Source organism: Haliotis cracherodii, unplaced genomic scaffold (genome assembly GCF_022045235.1).
Source record: "Haliotis cracherodii isolate W230 unplaced genomic scaffold, xgHalCrac1.p SCAF_38, whole genome shotgun sequence".
Classification (NCBI taxonomy): domain Eukaryota; kingdom Metazoa; phylum Mollusca; class Gastropoda; order Lepetellida; family Haliotidae; genus Haliotis; species Haliotis cracherodii.
This window is the reverse complement of record NW_027266295.1, coordinates 1,711,772-1,733,014: the sequence shown is the minus strand read 5'-3', so window position 1 is coordinate 1,733,014 and position 21,243 is coordinate 1,711,772. Positions and strand designations below refer to the sequence as shown.

General features: G+C 41.5%; 1 protein-coding gene across 1 annotated transcript; it reads right to left on the bottom strand.

Annotated features, from left to right (window-relative positions):
- Window positions 1-1,066: 1,066 nt before the first annotated feature.
- Window positions 1,067-12,377, bottom strand: LOC139477941 (uncharacterized). The gene is made up of 2 exons (XM_071260390.1): window positions 12,064-12,377; window positions 1,067-2,006 (listed from the first exon to the last, which is right to left on the bottom strand). The coding sequence occupies exons 1-2, from the start codon at window positions 12,375-12,377 to the stop codon at window positions 1,067-1,069; spliced, it is 1,254 nt and encodes a 417-aa protein (XP_071116491.1).
- Window positions 12,378-21,243: the final 8,866 nt, after the last annotated feature.

Here is a 21,243-nt window from a genome sequence, read left to right as displayed (position 1 = left end):
TACATTTTTCAGAGGAGAAGGCATACACACAAGAATTATATTACTTCAGAGTGTGAATGCAGGTTATACTTTTCATCTCAGTTCTCAGCTTCATACCGGTGGTATATCTGAATTTGTATATGGAACCATAGCATGACAATTACTTGCTAGTCGTCAGTCTACAACACACATAGCAAGGTCAAACAATTTGGGGCACCGCTTTTGCAAGTTGTTTAGTACAATGTTTTATTATAATCTATTTCAATTTGTTTTAACCTTATTCCCTATACCATTCCATGCATGTTTATGTTGCTACATCTTATTGCTCATGGTTCAAAGAATTATAAAAAAAAAACACTTTAATGTTTCTCCTTTCTGATCTAACGTTATAACATTTCAGGTCATTACCATCATCTAAAACACAACAGATTATGCCAAGAGTATGTTATTCAGTTTGATGGTCTATGCAGTCTTAAACTTGATTTAAAGGCGAGGTGATGGGTTTAAGGGATCGGGTGGTCAGGCTTGCTGACTTGGTTGATACATGTCATGGATCCCAATTGCGTGGGTCGATGCTCATGATGTCAATCACTGGATTGTCTGGTCCAGACTCGATTATTTTACAGACAGCCGTCATATAGCTGGAATATTGCTGAGTGCGGCGTTAAACAACAAACACACATAAAATTGATTTTAATAGTCTACAAATCTTATGTCTAGTGCATATCTTCACAAACCGGACCTTTAGCTGATATAAGAAATGCAACATCCAGTTGAATTCCCAGTTGATGTACTTACTGTTGTTTTTTATCAAATAAGGGGATTGTATACGACATACGTTTGTCTGTTAACGAATTTTTACAATTAATATTTTGAAAAAGCCGTTTATACGCCAGTTGTGTCAGGCATGAAGGCATGGTGGCTGTAGCAGACAGATTGACAGCCGTTGTTACGTGCGTCACTGGGTTATTAGTACGGCGTTGGCCTTTTTGATTGTTACTATACTTTGAGGATGTATGTGGCCAGTGGCTGACGTAATTCAGGTAGGGAGGTGCGGGTAGGGAGGTGCAGGTAGGGAGGTGATGGTTTAAGGTAGGGAGGTGCTGGTTGAGGTAGGGAGGTGATTGGTTGAAATAGGGAGGTGCGGGTTTGTGGTAGGGAGGTGATGGGTTGAAATAGGGAGGTGCTGGTTGAGGTAGGGAGGTGATGGGTTGAAATAGGGAGGTGCGGGTTTGAGGTAGGGAGGTGATGGGTTAAGATAGGGAGGTGCGGGTTCGAGGTAGGGAGGAGTGGGTTTAAGGTAGGGAGGTGTGGGTTTAAGGTGGGGAGGTGTGGGTTTAAGGTAGGGAGGTGTGGGTTCGAGGTAGGGAGGTGTGGGTTTAAGGTAGGGAGGTGTGGGTTTAAGGTAGGGAGGAGTGGGTTTAAGGTAGGGAGGTGTGGGTTTAAGGTGGGGAGGTGTGGGTTTGAGGTAGGGAGGTGTGGGTTCGAGGTAGGGAGGTGTGGGTTTAAGGTAGGGAGGTGTGGGTTTAAGGTAGGGAGGAGGTGTGGGTTTAAGGTAGGGAGGTGTGGATTTAAGGTAGGGAGGTGTGGATGTAAGGTAGGGAGGTGTGGGTTTAAGGTAGGGAGGTGTGGGTTTAAGGTAGGGAGGTGTGGATGTAAGGTAGGGAGGTGTGGATGTAAGGTAGGGAGGTGTGGGTTTAAGGTAGGGAGGTGTGGATTTAAGGTAGGGAGGTGTGGGTTTAAGGTAGGGAGGTGTGGGTTCGAGGTAGGGAGGTGCCGGGTTGAGGAAGGGAGGTACTGGGTTAATGTAGGGAGGTGATGTGTTGAGGTAGGGAGGTGTGGGTTTAAGGTAGGGAGGTGTTGGTTCGAGGTAGGGAGGTGATGGGTTAATGTAGGGAGGCGATGTGTTAAGGTAGGGAGATGCAGGTTTAAGGTAGGGAGGAGTGGGTTTAAGGTAGGGAGGTGTTGGTTTGAGGTAGGGAGGTGATGGGTTGAGGTAGGGAGGGGTGGGTTTAAGGAAGGGGGTGCTGGGTTAAGGTAGAGAGATGCGGGTTTGAGGTAGGGAGGTTTTTGTTTAAGGTAGGGAGGTACTGGGTTAAGGTAGGGAGATGATGGGTTGAGGTAGGTATTTCAATTTGTTTTCACCATTTTCCCTATACCCTTTCATGCATGTTTATGTTGCTATATCTTATTGCTCATATTCCCAAGTATTATAAAACATTTTAATATTTCTCCTTCCTAATCTCACGTTAAAACATTTCGGATCATTACCATCATCTAATACACAAGAGATGATACCAAGACATATATGATTCGGTTTGTATTGCCTATGCGGTCTTTAAATTGATTTTATTAGTCTTTAAATCTTATGTTTAGTGCATATTTTCACAAACAATGCCTTCAGCTGATATAAGGAATGTAACATCCATTTCATTTTCCAGTTGGCGTACTTTTTGTTACCTTCTTTGAGTGGCATTTAGAAGTTGGTGTTCTTTTTATCTAATAAGAGGACTGTATACGACATACGTCAGTCTGTTAACGAAGTTTTGACAATTGATATTTTGCAAAAGCCAGTTATATGCCAGATGTTACAGGGATAATGGTATGGTAGCTGTAGCAGGGGATGTGACAGCCGTTGTTACGTGCGTCACTAAGTAATTTGAATTGGCATTGGCCTTATTGATTGTTACTATACTTTGAGGATTTCTGTGGCCGGTGGCGGACGTAATTCAAACGCCTTCCACGCTGACACCGCATCGAAGTAATTTCTGTACCGATTACATAATTCTTACTGAGACGGCGGGATGGTAGTTCTCGCTTAACGGACAAGGCTGTGTCTATTGGGCGGCGCCTTTGATATCGCCTCCAAACATATTTTTATTGAATGACCCAAAAAACGATGATACACATAATTATCACGGAGAAAATACAAGATTCGTTCTTGTTGAATATATCAAGGCACCAATTCATCTTTCACAAACAATTTGTGTCGTTGTGCTTAATATATCCACAATTAAAGAAAATATGTGATACATGTATCCACAAAAATATATACACAGGATAGGTATTTGCCAACAGCAACACCTATGTAACTGTTGTATTCACGCATGCTGCAGATAGTAATTGAATGAGATCAGGTATTGTTGACTCACCTGTAAGTTAGGCCGACACTGTAATTTGATACAATGGGAATTATCATCAGATGGCTGTTGTTGTTTTCTGGACTGTTTCCATTTTCCATACCAAAAGTGGCAATGCATTTAAAAGTTGCTTTCGTGTCAAAAGATTCATTCAAGTTTTCCTCAATCGGCTTCAAACATAATTCAAATTGGTCAGTTCGACACCTCATATAATAAAATAATTATTTCGAGATTTCGTTAGAATGTGAGATATTCAGCCAGACGTTATGCAATGAAAGACGAATCAGTCTTTTTCATTAAAATACGCGCACGTGTACTTAATTGCCTAGTGTGATTAATAAACGTCTATGGAACGCAAAGTCCATTAAAAGCGTAGCCCGTTAACATTTTACTTCAATACACAAGACAAAAGATTGACCAATCAGAATCGAGTAAATTCCAGATTCATGGTAGAAGTGTTGTTTAACGCCGCTCTCAGCAATACTACAGCTATATGAGACGGCGGTCTGTAAATAATCGGGTCTGGACCAGACAATCCAGTGATTGGTATCATGATTATCATCATTATTATTTGTTATCATTAATAATCTTTGTTGTTGTTGCGATGTTCTAGACTGATATGAAAAAAACATAAAAAACGAATAGTTGGGCAAGAGCGCTTGGTGATTAGTAAGTTTGGAAACAGGGGCTTGTGTGGCCCTACGAAATTCGAAGCATACCTACGATAGAGATGGCAATGCTGTAAAGAAAATTAGGGTCAGAAAGTGAAGCGATGATGGGATCAGTATCATTGAGTTACTTTGGTTAACCCTTCATTTCACCACAGTGTTGTCATGATTCTCACGTAGATATATTGGTTGGACATGGAATTTTTTGTTTTACGGAAATGTTATGGTTACGTTTTCTACCTATCTGCGAGATGAGGTTACGATTGGCTTCGCCGTGGAAGTTCGGTTGGCTGAGGTCCTTGTGACAAGGTTGACCTGGTGACATTAGAGCATTTTGGGACCTGTGCGACATCATCCGATATGGATGTTAGAAGATCACGGCCCTGCTCGGGAGTCGACAGTTGGCGTTGCCGAGGTGACTGGTGCCTGACCTGTTTTGAGGCGATTGGTTTGGCTGGTGCCTGACTTGTTTTGAGCCGGTTGGTTTGACCGGTACCTGGCTTGTTTTGAGGCGGTTGGTTTGACTGGTGCCTGACTTGTTTTGAGGCGGTTGGTTTGACTGGTTCCTGGCTTGTTTTGAGGCGATTGGTTTGACTGGTGCCTGACTTTTGCAGCTCTTTTCTGTGATTCTCCGGTATTCTGCCAGTCCTTGACCTGGTCCAAGAAGGGATCCTCTCACAAGTTGACGTAGCGTGTCTTTTTGGTGAAGTAGGCGTCCTTTGGGTGTTACTACTTAATTTGGGGAATTAGCGGTAGTAGAGGATTGGATTGGAATGTTGTTTAACGCCACACTCAGCAATATTCCAGCTATATGACGACGGTCTGTAAATAATCGAGTTTGGACCAGACAATCCAGTGATTAATGTCATGAGCATCGATCCACGCAATTGAGATCGATGACATGCATCAACCAAGTCAGCGAGCCTGACCACCCGATCCCGTTAGTCGCCTTTTACGACAAGCATAGTCACCTTTTTACGGCAAGCATGTGTTGCTGAAGACCTATTCTACCCCGGAATCTTCACGGGTCTCACCTTGAAGAACAGAGAAGGCTGCTGAGTTGATGGCGTTTATTCGGTGGACAGACAGGCAGACAGATATTTTTATTTATGTCTTACTGTGTGTACAGGCATACATAAATACATATATAAAACATTATAAAATATACACACACCATTCCTTTTGGAGTGAGTGAGTTTCTGGCGTGCCCAAGGGATGCAACTCTGCACAGCGAATCGCAGCGCCTTGGACGACTGGGCCACCCGTGCCCCTCATATTCCTTTTTGAATTATGAGAGACTAAATCTTAAATATATACAACATAATTAATCTGAAAATAGAAAGGTAAAAAATACAATAGCTAAACATAGATGCACCTATTACTATGTGATATATAAAAGACGACGCCTGCGTTCGAGTATTGCATAAGTGGTTTTGGCGACAATATTTACTAAATCAATAGAGGAAAACAAATAGCATAGTTTATCAACATCACTAAAATCGTAATAACTTTCATTCATCTCATATGCAGTACATTCCATGGCATGTCTCAGATCATCATATACAGGTCCTTTCAGTATAACGTGGGTCTCATCTTCTGTCTCATTACAGAAGAAGAAGAAGAAGAAAAGAAGAAAATTGTTTTATTAGAGTGTCACATGATGCAGTACAAAATATATGGACATATAAACATTTCATTAAAATACAGCACCCGGCCAGTTGGCCTACGAGACACTAATTACATAATGGTACAAGAAAAATTAGTTGTAACTTTGTATATTACTACACCCACACCCACACCCACACCCACACCCACGCCGATACACCCACACCCACACCCACACCCATACACCCACATCCGCATTAAAATCCCGCTCAAAGCATACAAACAGGTAAGCATACAGAACGCTCACAGCAATCTCATACAAAATACTCACAGCAATCTCATGCAGAACATTCACAGCAGTCTCATACAAAACACTCACAGCAATCTCATACAGAACACGCACAGCAGTCTCATACAGAACACTCATAGAAGTCTCATACAGAACACTCACAGCAATCCCATACAGAACACTTACACACACAACTTAATTCATCAATTGTGTATACTAACCTACATGTATAACCAGCATACACACTAACATACCAACCTACATATATACCTATATCCATCAAACATAAATCAATCCGTATTATACATACACGGGTCCATCCATACCTATGTCCGTTCAAACACACCTCAATCCAAATATACTAACACACATACAACCATACATCCATTCCTATATCCATCCATACACATATCGATCCATATATACATACACACATACAACCATACCTATATCCATCCATCACACATCAATCCATATATACATACACACATACAACCATACCTATATCCATCCATACACACATCAATCCATATATACATATACACATACAAACATACAAGAGTCGTACTGAATACAAATCTAACAGTTTATATAAAGTTTTCGGCGCCTGTACATTCTGTAGACAAGGGGGGCTAGGGGTTTACTTATACATGGAGTATTCATTAAATAGCAGGTCTGTTGCAGTAGAGAACAGGTCGGGAAGGAGGGCTCCAAGGAGGTCATATAATTTCATAAATCATATCTTAAATCAGAATAAAAGTTACATTCAGTTAGAAAGTGGATTTCATCTTCGATTGCTTTAGAGTCACACATTTTACATATCCTTTCTTCCAAAGGGACAGTCGGTCGTGAAAATCTCCCGGTCTCTATATCAAGAGGTAAAGTTCCTGTATGTATTTTGGCGAGTGTACTTCGATAAGATCGGTCCATTATAAGTTGAGCATATGGTTCAGTGTTAAGCGAGCCCTTAAAGAGTCTATATGTTCTAAGTTTGTTACCGTTTATAAGCCCTCGATCGTTCCACAGCTGACGTAGCCAGTCATGGTAATCATTTGACTTACTTACTTACTTACGTTTGGAGATTTAACGTGCGCTTTCCGACTGGAGCGTATTTAGCACACGGGCCCGGTCGGGCCATTTAGCGTGGTTTTGAAGGGAAAATAAAGGTGTTGCAACCAGAGGGGGGTTTTAGTGGTTGCTTATATAAGTTTTGGAGATTTTGAAATTTGGAATGCATGCCTAGGGGTGTGGTAGTGTACTAAGGGAGTGTGTTGGTGTGTGTTTGTTTGTTTATGTGGTGTGGTTGAGTGTTTTTAGATGCGGATCATTAGATTGGTTTTAGTTAAGTATACGCCTAGTGCTTTAAATTTTTCTATATTGTTATGTGGATTTAGGATTGATTCTAGGGTTATGGCTTTATCTAGTTTTAGATTTGTTTGGAGTGTTGCTCGGTGGGTTTGGTAATGCGTGCAGTGTAAGAGTGCATGTTCTATTGTTTCCAGGTGTGGGCAGTGTGGGCATTTTCCGGTTGCGTGTTTTTTTTATTTTTAGGAGTTGACTGTTTAGTTTGGTGTGACCTGTTTGTAGTTTGGTGATTATTCTATCAATTTTCTTGGATGGATGGAGGATTTTAGGTTTGGTTAGAGGTTTTTTGAGGATTTTGATTATCTGTGTGTTTGTTTTTAGGTATGTCTTATGCCATTTTTGGGTGATTTTACGTTTGTTAATGCTTTTGATCTCTGCTTTAGATATTGGTAGATTAAGGCTTATTTCAGGAATTTTGAGGGATTTTTTGGCGGCTTGATCGGCGTTTTCGTTTCCATATATTCCTACGTGGGCTGGGATCCAGATAAATGCTATTTGTTTGCCTGCCTCTGTTAAGTTATTTGCGCTTTTGAGTATTTGGTTAATGAGTTTAGGGCGGTTTTTGGTGTTTTTATTTTGGAGGGCCTGTAGTCCACTTTGTGAGTCTGTGAGTATTAGGATTTTCTTATGTTTTTTAGCATGTTGGTTATGGAGGGCGGATGCTATGCCCATTAACTCTGCAGTGAAGATGGATTGGTTGTTTGGGAGTCGATAAGATTGTGTGTTCCTATTTGGTTGTGCTATGTGGACTCCGAAACCTGTGCGATTTGTGATCGGATCGGAAGATCAGTCTGTGTAGATGTGGCACCAATTTGGCCAGTTTTCGTGTATGTAAGCTAGTGTGGTGGATTTAGCTATGTTTGGATCGGTTTGTTTGTTTATTGAGTTTGCCAAAGATGTGTCTATTTTGGGGATTTTTAGTTTTGGGGTAAATATATTTGATGGTTTGCAGTTTTGTTGGAGGTTATCTATTTGGTTTTCGTTTAGGTAGTTGAAAATTCGTTGAGATATTGGAGTAAGTAAAGGGTGCTTCCTAGTTAGAGCCTGGTTACGAGGGCGGATATTTTCGTTTAGGAGGTTTTGGATGAGAGGGTTTGATTGGGGCGAGGCCTAGAAATTAAGGGTTAAGTGTTGCCTACGTAGGTTTAGTGGCATTTCTCCTGTTAAGGCCTGAAGTGAAGTGAGAGAGGTGCCATGTTGGGAACGTGTGACTATTTTAAGAGCTTGGTATTGGATTGAGTCTAGTTTTTTGGTTAGGTTATTGCTAAGCGTATCATAGATCGCACATCCGTAATCTAATTTATACCTAATTAGTGATGTGTAGGGAGAGAGTAGAGTATCTTTGGAGGCCCCCCAGTTGGAGCCGGTGAGGCATCTTAGTGCGTTTAGATGTTAAGTTTTTAACGTGGGCCTCCCATGTTAGGTGTTCATCGAAGATTAGCCCTAGGAATTTGCTTTGTTTTTGGAACTTTATTGTTTAATTTAAGATTTGGGGTGGCGTGTTTCATTTTTCGGTGTTTGAAGACTATTCCTGTATTTTTTTCGGAGTTTAGGGAGAAGCCCCACTTGTCTGCCCATTGCTGTATTTTATTTAGGGATTTTTGGAGTAGATTTTTGGAAGTTGACATACTTTTTGTGCGGATCCAGAGGGCTCCGTCATCTGCGAATTTGGATGTTTTAATTTTAGGGGATAGGCCCTCGAAGAGGTCATTGATCATTATGTTAAAGAGTGTTGGGCTAAGAATGCTGCCCTGGGGAGTGCCGTTTTCTAGGGGACACTGGTCCGATAGAACCTGGTCTGTGATTTTTCGGTTATTTAGGAAGTCCTGGATGTAGTTAACGATTGGTCCTATTTTTTTAAGTTTTTGAATTAGCCCGTTGTGCCAAACCATGTCGAATGCTTTTGAGAAGTCCAAGAAGATGCCTGTAGTATACTGTTTGTTGAGTTGTCCTGTTTTGATCTCCTGTTCTAACCGGGCGAGATTGTCTAGAGTTGAGCGGCCAGGAGTGAACCCGCTTTGGTCTGTATTTATGGTGTTGTTTAGAGTTAGGTAGTGTTGTAATCTATTTTTGGTCATAGATTCCATTACTTTACATAAGTTTGAGGTCAGAGATATTGGCCTGTAAGAGTTAGCTTGGTTTGTAGGTTTGTCGGATTTAGGGATAGGGATAACTAGAGCCTGTTTCCAAGAGGTTGGTACCTGGCCGTTTAGGTAGATTAGATTATAGAGTTTGAGTAGTGACTGGAGTAGCTTGGGAGGGAGTTTTTGGTAGGATGTTAGGTCTAGTCCTGGGGCTGTTCCCTTTTTCCTGTTTTGGAGTACATAGTTTAGTTCTTCTATTGTGAAGGGTTGGTTTATTTCTAGGTTATCGTTTAATTCTTTGGTAGGTTTGGATTCTGTTTTGAGTTTTGTTTGGAATTTATCACTGAAGTTTTTGTTACTGCTGATGGTCGAAAAGTGTTTAGCTAGGTTATTTGCTTTTTCGCTGGGGTTGTTTGAGTTATTTATATCAGGAGTTTTTTGTGTCCTTTTAGGGCTCTAATGGCATGAATTTTGCGCCAGACCGTCCTGGCATCTGTGCGGTTATTTAATCCCTCGCAAAATTGTTTCCAGTCCCTGGTTTTGGCTATTTTGACTAGGTTTTGGACCTCATGGTTTAGTTTGTGGGCTATAGGTATGTAGTTAGGGTCGCGTTTGGCTTTATTGAAGGCTTTTTTACGTTTTTGTCTGGTTTGTTCTATTTCCTCATTCCACCAGGGTACTGAGGGTTTGCCTGATTTGTTTGCTTTTCTAAAGGGTATTGAGTTTTTAGCTGAGGTGATTATGTATTCTGTTAGGTTTTTGCAGAAGGTTTCTGGGTCATTATGTTCTATCTCGTTTAGATTGGCTTGTTTGCAGATATTTTGGAATTTATCCCAGTTAGCCTGGTTATAGTTAAATTTGGGTTCTGAGTTTTCGGGTTTGTCGGGGACGTTGGTATTTCCTATGGTTATGTTTATTGGGAAGTGGTCACTTCCTAGTGGGGCGTCGTGAACTTCCCATTGAGTGCTTTGGGCTAAGTCTGAGGTGCATATACTTAGGTCGATAGCCGACATGTCTCTATTGCTTTTATCATATCTGGTTGGTTGGTTATTGTTAAGTAATACGAAATCGTTGGCCTCTATCCATTCAGAGATTATTTTACCGTGATTATCTATTTTTTCCCCCGTGCCCCAGGAGGGGTGGTGGGCATTAAAGTCTCCTAGGAAAATTGTTGACTTTCTGCCTATTTGTTGAAGTATGTTTAGATCCTCTGCTTGGATTTTTTGTTGATGCCAGTGGTAGACATTTATGATGTTTATTTTGTTGTTGTTTAGGGTGATTTGAATACCGTTGGTTTCTAGGTTTGGGGTGTTTATTTTGATCTCTTCATAGTTTAAGTCTTCTCTAATTAGTATGGCTAAGCCTCCTGATGCTCTAGTTGTTTTGGTTTTAGGACGATCTGTTCTGACTATGTTATAGTTGGCTAAGTTAAATTTTGATTTATTTGAGAATTTAGTTTCTTGGATGCATGCTACATGCGGTCCTTTGTTTAATTTAAATTTTGCTTTTAGTTCGTGGCTGTGCGAGTTAAGCCCGCCAGCATTCCACTGAAAAATATTTAGTCCTGCCATTATTTGGGTTTTTAGTGTTTGGAGATTGGTTGTTTTATGGGATTATTTTATATGTCTGAGATAATTAGTTGGTAACCTGTATTGAAGTCTTTATAGTTTTGGGTGGTGAGTTTGAGTTTGAATGCTACTTTATGCAGGGCTTTAGTGCTAGCATCTGGATTTATTTGTTTTAGCATGTAAGCTAGAAGGAGAGTAACACTATTTAGCGTGTTTTTGGGGAGAGTTTGGGGTTTTCGTTGTAGTTTTTTGGTTCTTTTAGGTGCTGAGCGTGTTATTTCGTTTATGTCCTCATCGGTTTCTACTTCGTAATAGTCTGAGTTATCGTTGTTTAGTTCCTCACTCTCCATGAGGGTTGGTAGCGTGTCTGGTTGTGTGTGCGCGTTGCGTGCTGGGCGTGTCTGTGTCTTAGCTGCTGATTGGATTTTCGGGTTTTGCCTGCTCGGGTGTGGTTGTTGTTGCCCTGGTGGCTGTAGGTTGAGTGGTTGAAGGTTGGGTGGTGGCGTGTATAATGCGGTTTGTTTTGCGTGCAGGTGTGGATGTTGTGAGAGGGTTGGGGGTGGTGTGGGTAGTGGGGGTGGGTGGTGATTGCTGGGTGTACTTACTGGAGGATACCATCCCATGCGGAGTTTAGATGTCGGGGAATGTTTGGTTGCGGTGTGGGTATGAGTGGTTGTTTCGTATGCTGTGTTAGTTTTCTTGTTTGGTGTTCGGCCGTATCTATATTAATGTGTCTGTTGGCCTGTTGTGTAAGAGTGTGCCTGTGTGGGCATTTGTTAGAGAGTGAGGAGTGGTTTGTTGTTTTACAGTGTATACACCATGGTGCGCAAATCCCTGGGCATTCTGTTTGGGCGCATTTCCTGCATTTGTTTTTTTGAAAATTACATCCGTTTGCTGTATGGTTGTATTGAAGGCAGTTAGAGCATTGTTTTACCTGTTTAATATAAGGTTATACTTCTAGTTTTGTTGATGCGCCGAAAGAGATGAATTTTGGGGCTTCAGGATATTTAGCAGTTTTTTTAAAGTTGACGATAACGATAGGGGTGTTTGAGGTCTTCCATCCCTATGTGAAGTTATCCTCCTAGTGCTAGTGATTTTGGGTTGAGGGGAGGTGTCTGTGTTATCGTTTGCTTCGTTAGCGTACATTATTAAGTCATCTTCTGTTTCTCTAGGGTTAACCCTAATTACACCCCTGGTGTAGAGCTGCCAGTTTGGAGTTTGATGTGTGACTGTAAATTGGAAGATTTGCGTTATCTTTTTGGCTGCGTTTAGGGATTGTAGGTCGGGGAAGATTATCTGGAATCCTTTATTTACTTCTTTGATTTTATCGAAATGGATTTTTTGTTTTTTGAACCAAATGCCTACTTAGCTGTGTGAACTTTATTTAGGGTGTTTATGGGGCCGGCGGCGCAAAAGTACAGAGCGAAGGTGACTATGGATGCTGGGAAGGTGGGTGATGCGGGTGTACTGTTGGAAGTGTCCAGCTTCCGTTTCTTAGGGTTCGTAGTGGGTGTAGGCGATTCGGCAGGTTTGGGAGGTGAAGCTGCTGGAGTTTCTGTGCCGTAATCGTGAGGTATGAGGGTGTTGGGTGTCCGGTCAGAAGTGTTGTGGGCTTCGGCCGGTGTAGGAGTGTCGGGTTGGTGGATGTCTGTCTGGATGATAACACGTGCGTCGGACATGTTGTTGTAGATGAGGTTGGGTGGAAGGAGTGAGTGAGATTTGGTGAGTAGAGTTTAGAGGTGTTGAGTGTGGGTGTTTGGACGAGGGTGCTTTGGCAGGTGAGAGGAGGTTTGGTGAGCTGTGTATTTATTAATAAATAACGGATGTATTAACGGATGGGTTTAGGAGTGTTTTTTTTATTAGGTTTTTGTTTGTTTAGCTAAGGGTTTTTAAAGTTTTTAATTGTTTGAGCTTGGCTTGGGTGTGAGTAGTTTTGAACTAGTGTGTGTGGGTGTGTTGTGATAGTTACGGAGGGTTTGCTCTTGGGCTGGCTAACAGTGGGTACTGTGCTGGCTTGGGAGGCTTGGCTGGGTGCGGGTGGCTTGGTGGCTGGAACGCTTGGATGGCTTGGATGCTGGAGAGGTGTTGCTAGCTTGGAGTACAAACTGCGACTGTGTCCCAACACAACTTACTTACTTACTTACTTTGGAGATTTAACGTGCGCTTTCCGACTGATGCGTATTTCGCACACGGGCCCGGCCAGGCCATTTAATGTGTTTCCGAGAGGGGCGAGGGTGGTCTGTGCAACCCAAGAGGGGGCTTTAGGGGTTGCTTATATATAATTTGGGAATTTTGAGATTTGGAATAGATGCCGATGGGGTTGGGGAGGAGAACTAAGGGAGCTGGGTATGGTGGATGTTTGTTTGTTTATGTGATTTTGATTTGGTAGGTTATTATGGTTTTAGATGCGTTTTATTAGTTCCGTTTTTATTAAGAATACGCCTAAGGCCTTGAAGTTTTCTAGTTTATTTTGTGGGTTTAGTATTGCTTCTAGAGTGAGAGCCTTTTTTAGATTGAGGGTGGTTTGTAATGCGGTTCGATGTGTTAGGTAGTGTGTGCAGTGGATGAGTGCGTGTTCTGGGGTTTCTGGTTGTTTGCAGTGTGGGCAGTTACCTGTAGTGTGTTTTTTAAGTTTTTTTAGGTGGTTATTTAGGTTGGTGTGTCCTGTTTGGAGTTTAGTGATTACTCTGTCGATTTTTTTTGATGGATGGAGAATTTTTGGTTTGGTTAGTGGTTTGCTGAGCACTCTTTTGATTTGGCTATTTGAGTTTAGATATAGGTTATGCCATTTTTTGTGATTTTTTGTTTGTTTACACTTTTAATTTCTGATTTTGAGATGGGTAAGTTTAAGCTTATTTCTGGGATTTTGAGGGATAGTTTAGCTGCTTTATCGGCGTTTTCATTACCGTATATTCCTACGTGGGCGGGTATCCACAAGAAGGTTATTTGTTTGCCTGCTTTTGTTAGGTCGTTGGAGCTTTTAAGTATTTGATTTATTAATTTAGGTCGGTTTTTGGTATTTTTGTTTTGGAGGGCTTGTAGTCCACTTAGGGAGTCAGTAAGTATTAGGATTTTTTGGTTGTTTTTGGATTCTTGATTGTGGAAGGCTGAGGCCATGCCCATTAGTTCGGCCGTGAATATTGATTGGTTATTTGGGAGTCGGAAGGATTGTGTGGTTTTAGTTGGTTGTGTGGTATGGACTCCGAAACCCGTGTGTTTGGAGGTCGGATCTGAGGATCCGTCCGTGTAAATGTGACACCAATTTGGCCAATTTTTGTGTATGTATGCTAGTGTGGTAGTTTTAGCTATGTTTGGGTCGGTTTGTTTATTTATTTGGCTAGCTAGTGTTGTGTCTATTTGGGGTATTTTAAGTTTAGGGGTGAAGATATTTGATTGTTTGCAGTTTTGTTTAAGATTTTTAATTTGGTGTTCATTTAGGTAGTTTGTTATTCTTTGGGATATTGGGGTAAGTAAGGGGTGTTTACGAGCTAGAGCTTGGTTTTTGGGGCTGATGTTTTGGTTTATTAAGTTTTGGATGAGAGGGTTTGATTGGGACGCGGCCCAGAAATTTAAGCTTAGCTGTTCCCTGCGTAGACTTAGTGGCATTTCTCCTGTTAAGGCCTGAAGTGAGGTGTAGGAGGTGCCATGTTGGGTGCGTGTAATGAGTTTGAGAGCCTGATATTGTATTGAGTCAAGTTTTTTAGATAGAGAGTTGTTTAGGGTGTTGTATATAGCGCAGCCGTAGTCTAGTTTTGATCTAATTAGGGATATGTAGAGAGAGAGAGGAGAGTATCTTTGGAGGCTCCCCAGTTAGAGCCAGTTAGGCATCTTAGGGTGTTTAGGTCTTTACTGCATTTAGTTGTTAGGTTTTGGATGTGAGCATCCCAGGTGAGATGTTCATCGAAAATAAATCCTAAGAATTTGGTTTGTTTTTGAAATTTGATTGTTTGATTGTTTAGCTGGAGGATTGGGGAGGCGGGTTTCATGTTTTTATGTTTGAATACTATTCCTGTTGTTTTTTCTGTGTTAAGGGAGAAGCCCCATTTGTCAGCCCATTGTTGTATTTTATTAAGAGATTTTTGGAGTAGATTTTTGGCCATTTTCATGCTTTTAGTGCGGATCCAGATTGCTCCATCATCCGCGAATTTTGATGTGTTTACTTTAGGGGATAGACCCTCGAATAGATCGTTTATCATTATATTGAAGAGGGTGGGGCTGAGGATACTGCCCTGTGGAGTGCCATTTTCTAGGGGACATTGGTCCGATAGAGTTTGGTCTATACCCACGGTTATTTTACGATTGTTTAAGAAGTTACTTACTTACTTACTTACTTTGGAGATTTAACGTGCGCTTTCCGACTGATGCGTATTTCGCACACGGGCCCGGCCAGGCCATTTAATGTGTTTCCGAAAGGGGCGAGGGTGGTATGTGCAACCCAAGAGGGGGCTTTAGGGGTTGCTTATATAGAATTTGGGAATTTTGAGATTTGGAATAGATGCTGATGGGGTTGGGGAGGAGAACTAAGGGAGCTGGGTATGGTGGATGATTGTTTGTTTATGTGATTTTGATTTGGTAGGTTATTATGGTTTTAGATGCGTTTTATTAGTTCCGTTTTGATTAAGAATAGGCCTAAGGCCTTGAAGTTTTCTAGTTTATTTTGTGGGTTTAGTATTGCTTCTAGAGTGAGAGCCTTGTTTAGATTGAGGGTGGTTTGTAATGCGGTTCGATGTGTTAGGTAGTGTGTGCAGTGGATGAGTGCGTGTTCTGGGGTTTCTGGTTGTTTGCAGTGTGGGCAGTTACCTGTAGTGTGTTTTTTAAATTTTTTTAGGTGGTTATTTAGGTTGGTGTGTCCTGTTTGGAGTTTAGTGATTACTCTGTCGATTTTTTTTGATGGATGGAGAATTTTTGGTTTGGTTAGAGGTTTGCTGAGCACTCTTTTGATTTTGCTATTTGAGTTTAGATATAGGTTATGCCATTTTTTGTGATTTTTTGTTTGTTTACACTTTTAATTTCTGATTTTGAGATGGGTAAGTTTAAGCTTATTTCTGGGATTTTAAGGGATAGTTTAGCTGCTTTATCGGCGTTTTCATTACCGTATGTTTAAGAAGTCCTGGATGTAGTTTATTATCTGACCTTTGAGTCCTATTTTTTTAATTTTTTGTATTAGCCCATCGTGCCATACCATGTCGAAAGCTTTAGAGAAGTCTAAGAAGATGCCTGTGGTATATTGTTTATTTAGTTGTCCTGTCTTAATATCTTGTTCTAGTCGGGCGAGGTTATCTAGGGTTGAGCGGCCAGGAGTGAAACCGCTTTGATCTGGGTTTATGATTTTATTTTGGGTTAGGTAATGTTGTAATCTATTTTTAGCCATTGATTCCATTACTTTACATAAGTTTGAAGTTAGGGATATTGGTCTATATGAGTTAGCTTGATTAGCTGGTTTATTAGGTTTAGGGATTGGTATGACTAGGGCCTGTTTCCAGGGAGTAGGAACCTGTCCGTTTAGGTAGATGAGATTGTATAGTTTGAGTAGTGCCTGGAGTAGTTTTAGGGGGAGTTTTTTAATTATTTGGTAAGAGGTTAGGTCTAATCCTGGGGCTGTGCCCTTTTTCCTGTTTTGGATTACGTAGAGGAGCTCCTCCATTGTGTAGGGTTGATTTATTTCTAGATTGTTATTGTTTGGTTCTTTTGTGGGTTTGTTTTCTGTTTTAAGTTTATCTTGGAATTTTTGGCTGAAGTTGCTGTTACTGCTAACGGCCGAAAAGTGGTTGGCGAGATTATTTGCTTTTTGGGCGGGGTTGGTTGAGTTGTTAATGTTAGGGATTTTTTTATGTCGTTTTAAGCCTCTAATGGCGTGGATTTTGCGCCAGACCGTTCTGGCATCTGTACGGTTATTTATACCTTCGCAGAATTTTTTCCAGTCTCTACTTTTGGCTATTTGGACTAGTTTTTGAACCTGGTGGTTTAGTTCGTGGGCTATGTTTAAATATTTGTAGTCGCGTTTTGCTTTATTGAAGGCTGATTTACGTTTTCGTCTGGTCTGTTCTATTTCCTCATTCCACCATGGTACCGTCGGTTTGCCTGTCTTAGATGTTTTGAAGGGGATGGAGGTTTTGACTGCGTTTATTATATAGTCTGTTAGGTTTTTACAATAGGTTTCTGGATCATTATTTTCTATTTCGTTTAAGTTAGCTTCGTTGCAGATATCTTGGAATTGGTCCCAGTTAGCTTTATTGTAATGGAATTTTGGTTCTTGGTTTTCTGTTTGGATTGGTACGTTTGTATTTCCTATGGTTATGTTTATGGGGAAGTGGTCGCTACCTAGCGGGACGTCGTGCACTTCCCATTGAGTGCTTTGGGCTAGATCTGCGGTGCATATGGTTAGGTCGATAGCCGACATTTTTTGGTTTATCTTATCGTACCTCGTGGGTTGGTTGCTATTAAGGAGTACTAGGTCGTTTGTTTCTATCCATTCGGAGATTAATTTGCCATGATTATCTATTTTATCATCTATGCTCCATGTAGGATGGTGAGCGTTAAAGTCTCCTAGGAATATAGTAGATTTATCGCTTATTTTGAGTAGTTTGTTTAGATCCTCAGGTTGGACTTTTTGTTCCGCCCAGTGGTAAATATTTATGATGTTTATGTTTCGGTTATTTAATGTGATTTTAATGCCGTTGGCTTCTAGGTTTGGCGTGTCTATTTTTATTTCTTCGTAATTTATATCTTCCCTGATAAATATGATTAGTCCTCCTGCGGCTCTTCTTGTTTTCGGTTTAGCTCTGTCAGTTCTAACTGAGTTGTAGTTAGGTAGTGTGAATTTCGATTTTTTTGAGAATTTGGTTTCCTGTATACAAGCAATGTGAGGGCCTTTATTTAGTTTAAATTTAGTTTTTAGTTCATGGCCGTGGGAGGTGAGTCCGTTGGCGTTCCACTGAAAAATATTTAGTCCTTCCATTATTGGTTTCGGGTGATTGGTGATTTAGTTTTTAGTTTTTATTTTATTCGGTGAGTTCTTTTAGATGGAGGTTAAAGAGGAAGAAGGGAAGATCGGTTAATTTTAGATTGAAAGCTACTTTGTGGAAGGATTCCATACTAGCTTTTGGTGAGTTTTGACTATGCATATATGCTAGGAGTAAGGTGAGGTTATTTAGGTTTGGGGTGTTGGCTGGTTGGGAAGTTTGGTTTGTTTTAGTTGGAGTAGTGTCTATTGTTTCCTCAGTAGTGGAGAAATCTTCGTCATGGGTTGGATTAGGTTTAGATGGTTGAGTTTCCATGGGGGAGGCATGTGATGTGGAGGGTTGTGAAGGTGTTGGCGGGATGGGTGTAGCTGATGTTTTCTTAGTGTTTGTGTTTTGTTGTTGTGCTTGCTTTTGGGAGAGCGTTGTTGCCATATGGGCTGTAGGGTGCTTGGATGAGGGTCGTGTTGTGGTGGTCATTTTGAGGTTTGTTTTGCATGCGGGGGTTGATGTTTTGGGAGGGTTCGTGGTTGGTTGAGTGGCTGCTTGTGTGTGTGAGGTGGGTGCGGTTTCTCGGTAGGGGTCCCAGACAGAGCTGTCGGTTATGGGTGTGGTGTTTGTTTGTGGGATGGTGTTTGGGTGTGGTGTAGGGAGGAGTGATTTAGATGCAGGTGTAGCAAATTTTCGTGTTTGGATTTTAGCCGTTTCTATGTTTATGTGTTTGTTGGCCTGCTGGGTGAGTGTGTGTCTGTGTGGGCATTGGTTTGAAAGTGAGGTGTGTTGGGTGGATTTGCAGTGGATGCACCAGGGTGTGCATGTGCCTGGGCAGTCTGTTTGTGCGCATTTTTTACATTTAGTTTTAGGGTAGGTGCATTGGGAAGCAGTGTGGTTGTATTTGAGGCACTTTGAACATTGCTTAACCTGCTTTATATAGGGTTTGACTTCTAAGTTGGTGTGGGCTCCGAAGGATATGTGTTTGGGGGCTTCAGGGAATTTAGCGGTTTTTTTAAAGTTGATTATGACAATGGAGGTTGGGACCGTTTTTCCGTTTCTAGTTGAGGTTATTCTGCGCGTGCTGGTGATGAGGGGTTGAGGGTTTTGGTCTTGGTTTATGTTAGCTTCTAGAGAGTATAATTGTAAGTCCTCAGTTGTTTCCCTGGGGTTAACCCTAATTACGCCTCGTGTATATTGTTGCCAATTAGGTGTTTGTTTGATTACCGTGACGTGGAATATTTGAGTTATTTTATTTGCTGCGTTGTAAGATTCTCGGTTAGGGAAGATTATCTGGTATCCTTTGTTGGCTTTTTTAATATTGTTGTAATTTATTTTTTGTCTTTTGAACCAAAGTCCTATTTTGTCTGCCGAAAGTTCTAGTGAGAGAGTGGTGCCTGAGCCTGCTGAGAAGAAGTAGAGGGCGAAGGTGGTGAGGAAGGCGGCCGGGGAGGGTGTTGGCGATGGAGGTGGAGTGGATGTGTCGAGTTTGCGTTTTTTGGTGTTTTGTGGTGGCGAGTTAGCTGGTTTGGTTGGGGTGGTGTATGTCGTGTTTTCGCCATACTCGGTCGGGACGATGTTTTCGAGTGACCTCCCAGAAGTGTTGTGCGCTTCCGCAGGCGTGGGTGAGTAAGGAGCTGGAATGTCTGCGAGTGTGGCGTTGCGGGTGTCAGTCATATTGTTTGGGTGTTGTGTTGGAGAGCGTGTGTTGTGGTGAGCGGTGGTGGAGTGTTTTGGGGAGGTGAGTTGGTTTGTTGTTTTTACTTGGTGAGTTGTGTTTAGGAGGCGGAGGAGGTTGCGGTGGTTATTTGTTGTTGGTTTTAGTAGGAGGGTTTGGGAAATGGATTATTTATTGAAGATTAAGTTTGATTCTGGAAGGCTGGGATAAGGTGAGACAAGTGGAAAGCGGGGATTAAGAGATATTTAGTCGAAGGAGTGGAGGTATGTGAGTGGTGGGCGTGGGTGGTGAGTAGGAAAGAGCGAGCGTTGTGTTTAGGAGAAGGGGGGATTAGGTGTTTTTTGTTTTTAGGAGTTGGGTCAAAGGGTGTGTTTGAGTGGTGGGCGTTGGTGTGAGTAGAAATGAGTGCGAGCTGTGTTAGGGAGATTGGGTAGGATAAGGTGTTGGTTATTTAGTGTTGTTGTTTTTTAAGGATTTAGGGGTTTTATGATTAATTCGGTGAGAGTGATTTTAAGAGTATGTGAATAAGGATAACGTGATAATTACCGATGATGGAGTTTCCTTGGCTGGCTATCAGGCAATGCTCTGTGCTGGCTTGGGGAGTGTTGCTCGCTGGGAGTACAAACTGCAACTGATTGTCTGGCCAAGACTCGTTTATTTTCAAACCGCTGTCCTGTAGCTGGAACACTGCTAGGTTGGCGTTAAACAACAAACAAACAAACGGTGAGAGTGATTGTAAGAGTATGTGAATAAGGCTGAAAGGATGACGTGATAATTACCGATGTTGGAGTTCTCCTTGGCTGGCTATCAGGCAATGCTCTGTGCTGGCTTGGGAGGTGTTGCTCGCTTGGGGTACAAACTTACTTACTTACTTACTTACCAATCAATATTCACGGCCGAACTAATGGGCATGGCCTCAGCCCTCCACAATCAAGAATCCAAAAACAACCAAAAAATCCTAATACTTACTGACTCCCTAAGTGGACTACAAGCCCTCCAAAACAAAAATACCAAAAACCGACCTAAATTAATAAATCAAATACTTAAAAGCTCCAACGACCTAACAAAAGCAGGCAAACAAATAACCTTCTTGTGGATACCCGCCCACGTAGGAATATACGGTAATGAAAACGCCGATAAAGCAGCTAAACTATCCCTTAAAATCCCAGAAATAAGCTTAAACTTACCCATCTCAAAATCAGAAATTAAAAGTGTAAACAAACAAAAAATCACAAAAAAATGGCATAACCTATATCTAAACTCAAATAGCCAAATCAAAAGAGTGCTCAGCAAACCACTAACCAAACCAAAAATTCTCCATCCATCAAAAAAAATCGACAGAGTAATCACTAAACTCCAAACAGGACACACCAACCTAAATAACCACCTAAAAAAATTTAAAAAACACACTACAGGTAACTGCCCACACTGCAAACAACCAGAAACCCCAGAACACGCACTCATCCACTGCACACACTACCTAACACATCGAACCGCATTACAAACCACCCTCAATCTAAACAAGGCTCTCACTCTAGAAGCAATACTAAACCCACAAAATAAACTAGAAAACTTCAAGGCCTTAGGCGTATTCTTAATAAAAACGGAACTAATAAAACGCATCTAAAACCATAATAACCTACCAAATCAAAATCACATAAACAAACAATCATCCACCATACCCAGCTCCCTTAGTTCTCCTCCCCAACCCCATCAGCATCTATTCCAAATCTCAAAATTCCCAAATTCTATATAAGCAACCCCTAAAGCCCCCTCTTGGGTTGCACAGACCACCCTCGCCCCTTTCGGAAACACATTAAATGGCCTGGCCGGGCCCGTGTGCGAAATACGCATCAGTCGGAAAGCGCACGTTAAATCTCCAAAGTAAGTAAGTAAGTAAGGTACAAACTGCAACCA

What these genes read in the sequence shown, in the direction of transcription:
- LOC139477941 (XM_071260390.1), bottom strand. Translation starts at nt 12,377, where the DNA reads ATGTCCGACGCACGTGTTATCATCCAGACAGACATCCACCAACCCGAC. An exon ending in AATAAAGTTCACACAGCTAA is followed by an intron (nt 2,007 to 12,063) that starts GTAGGCATTTGG and finishes ACCTTAACCCAG; the next exon opens with CACCCCCTTCCTTAAACCCA.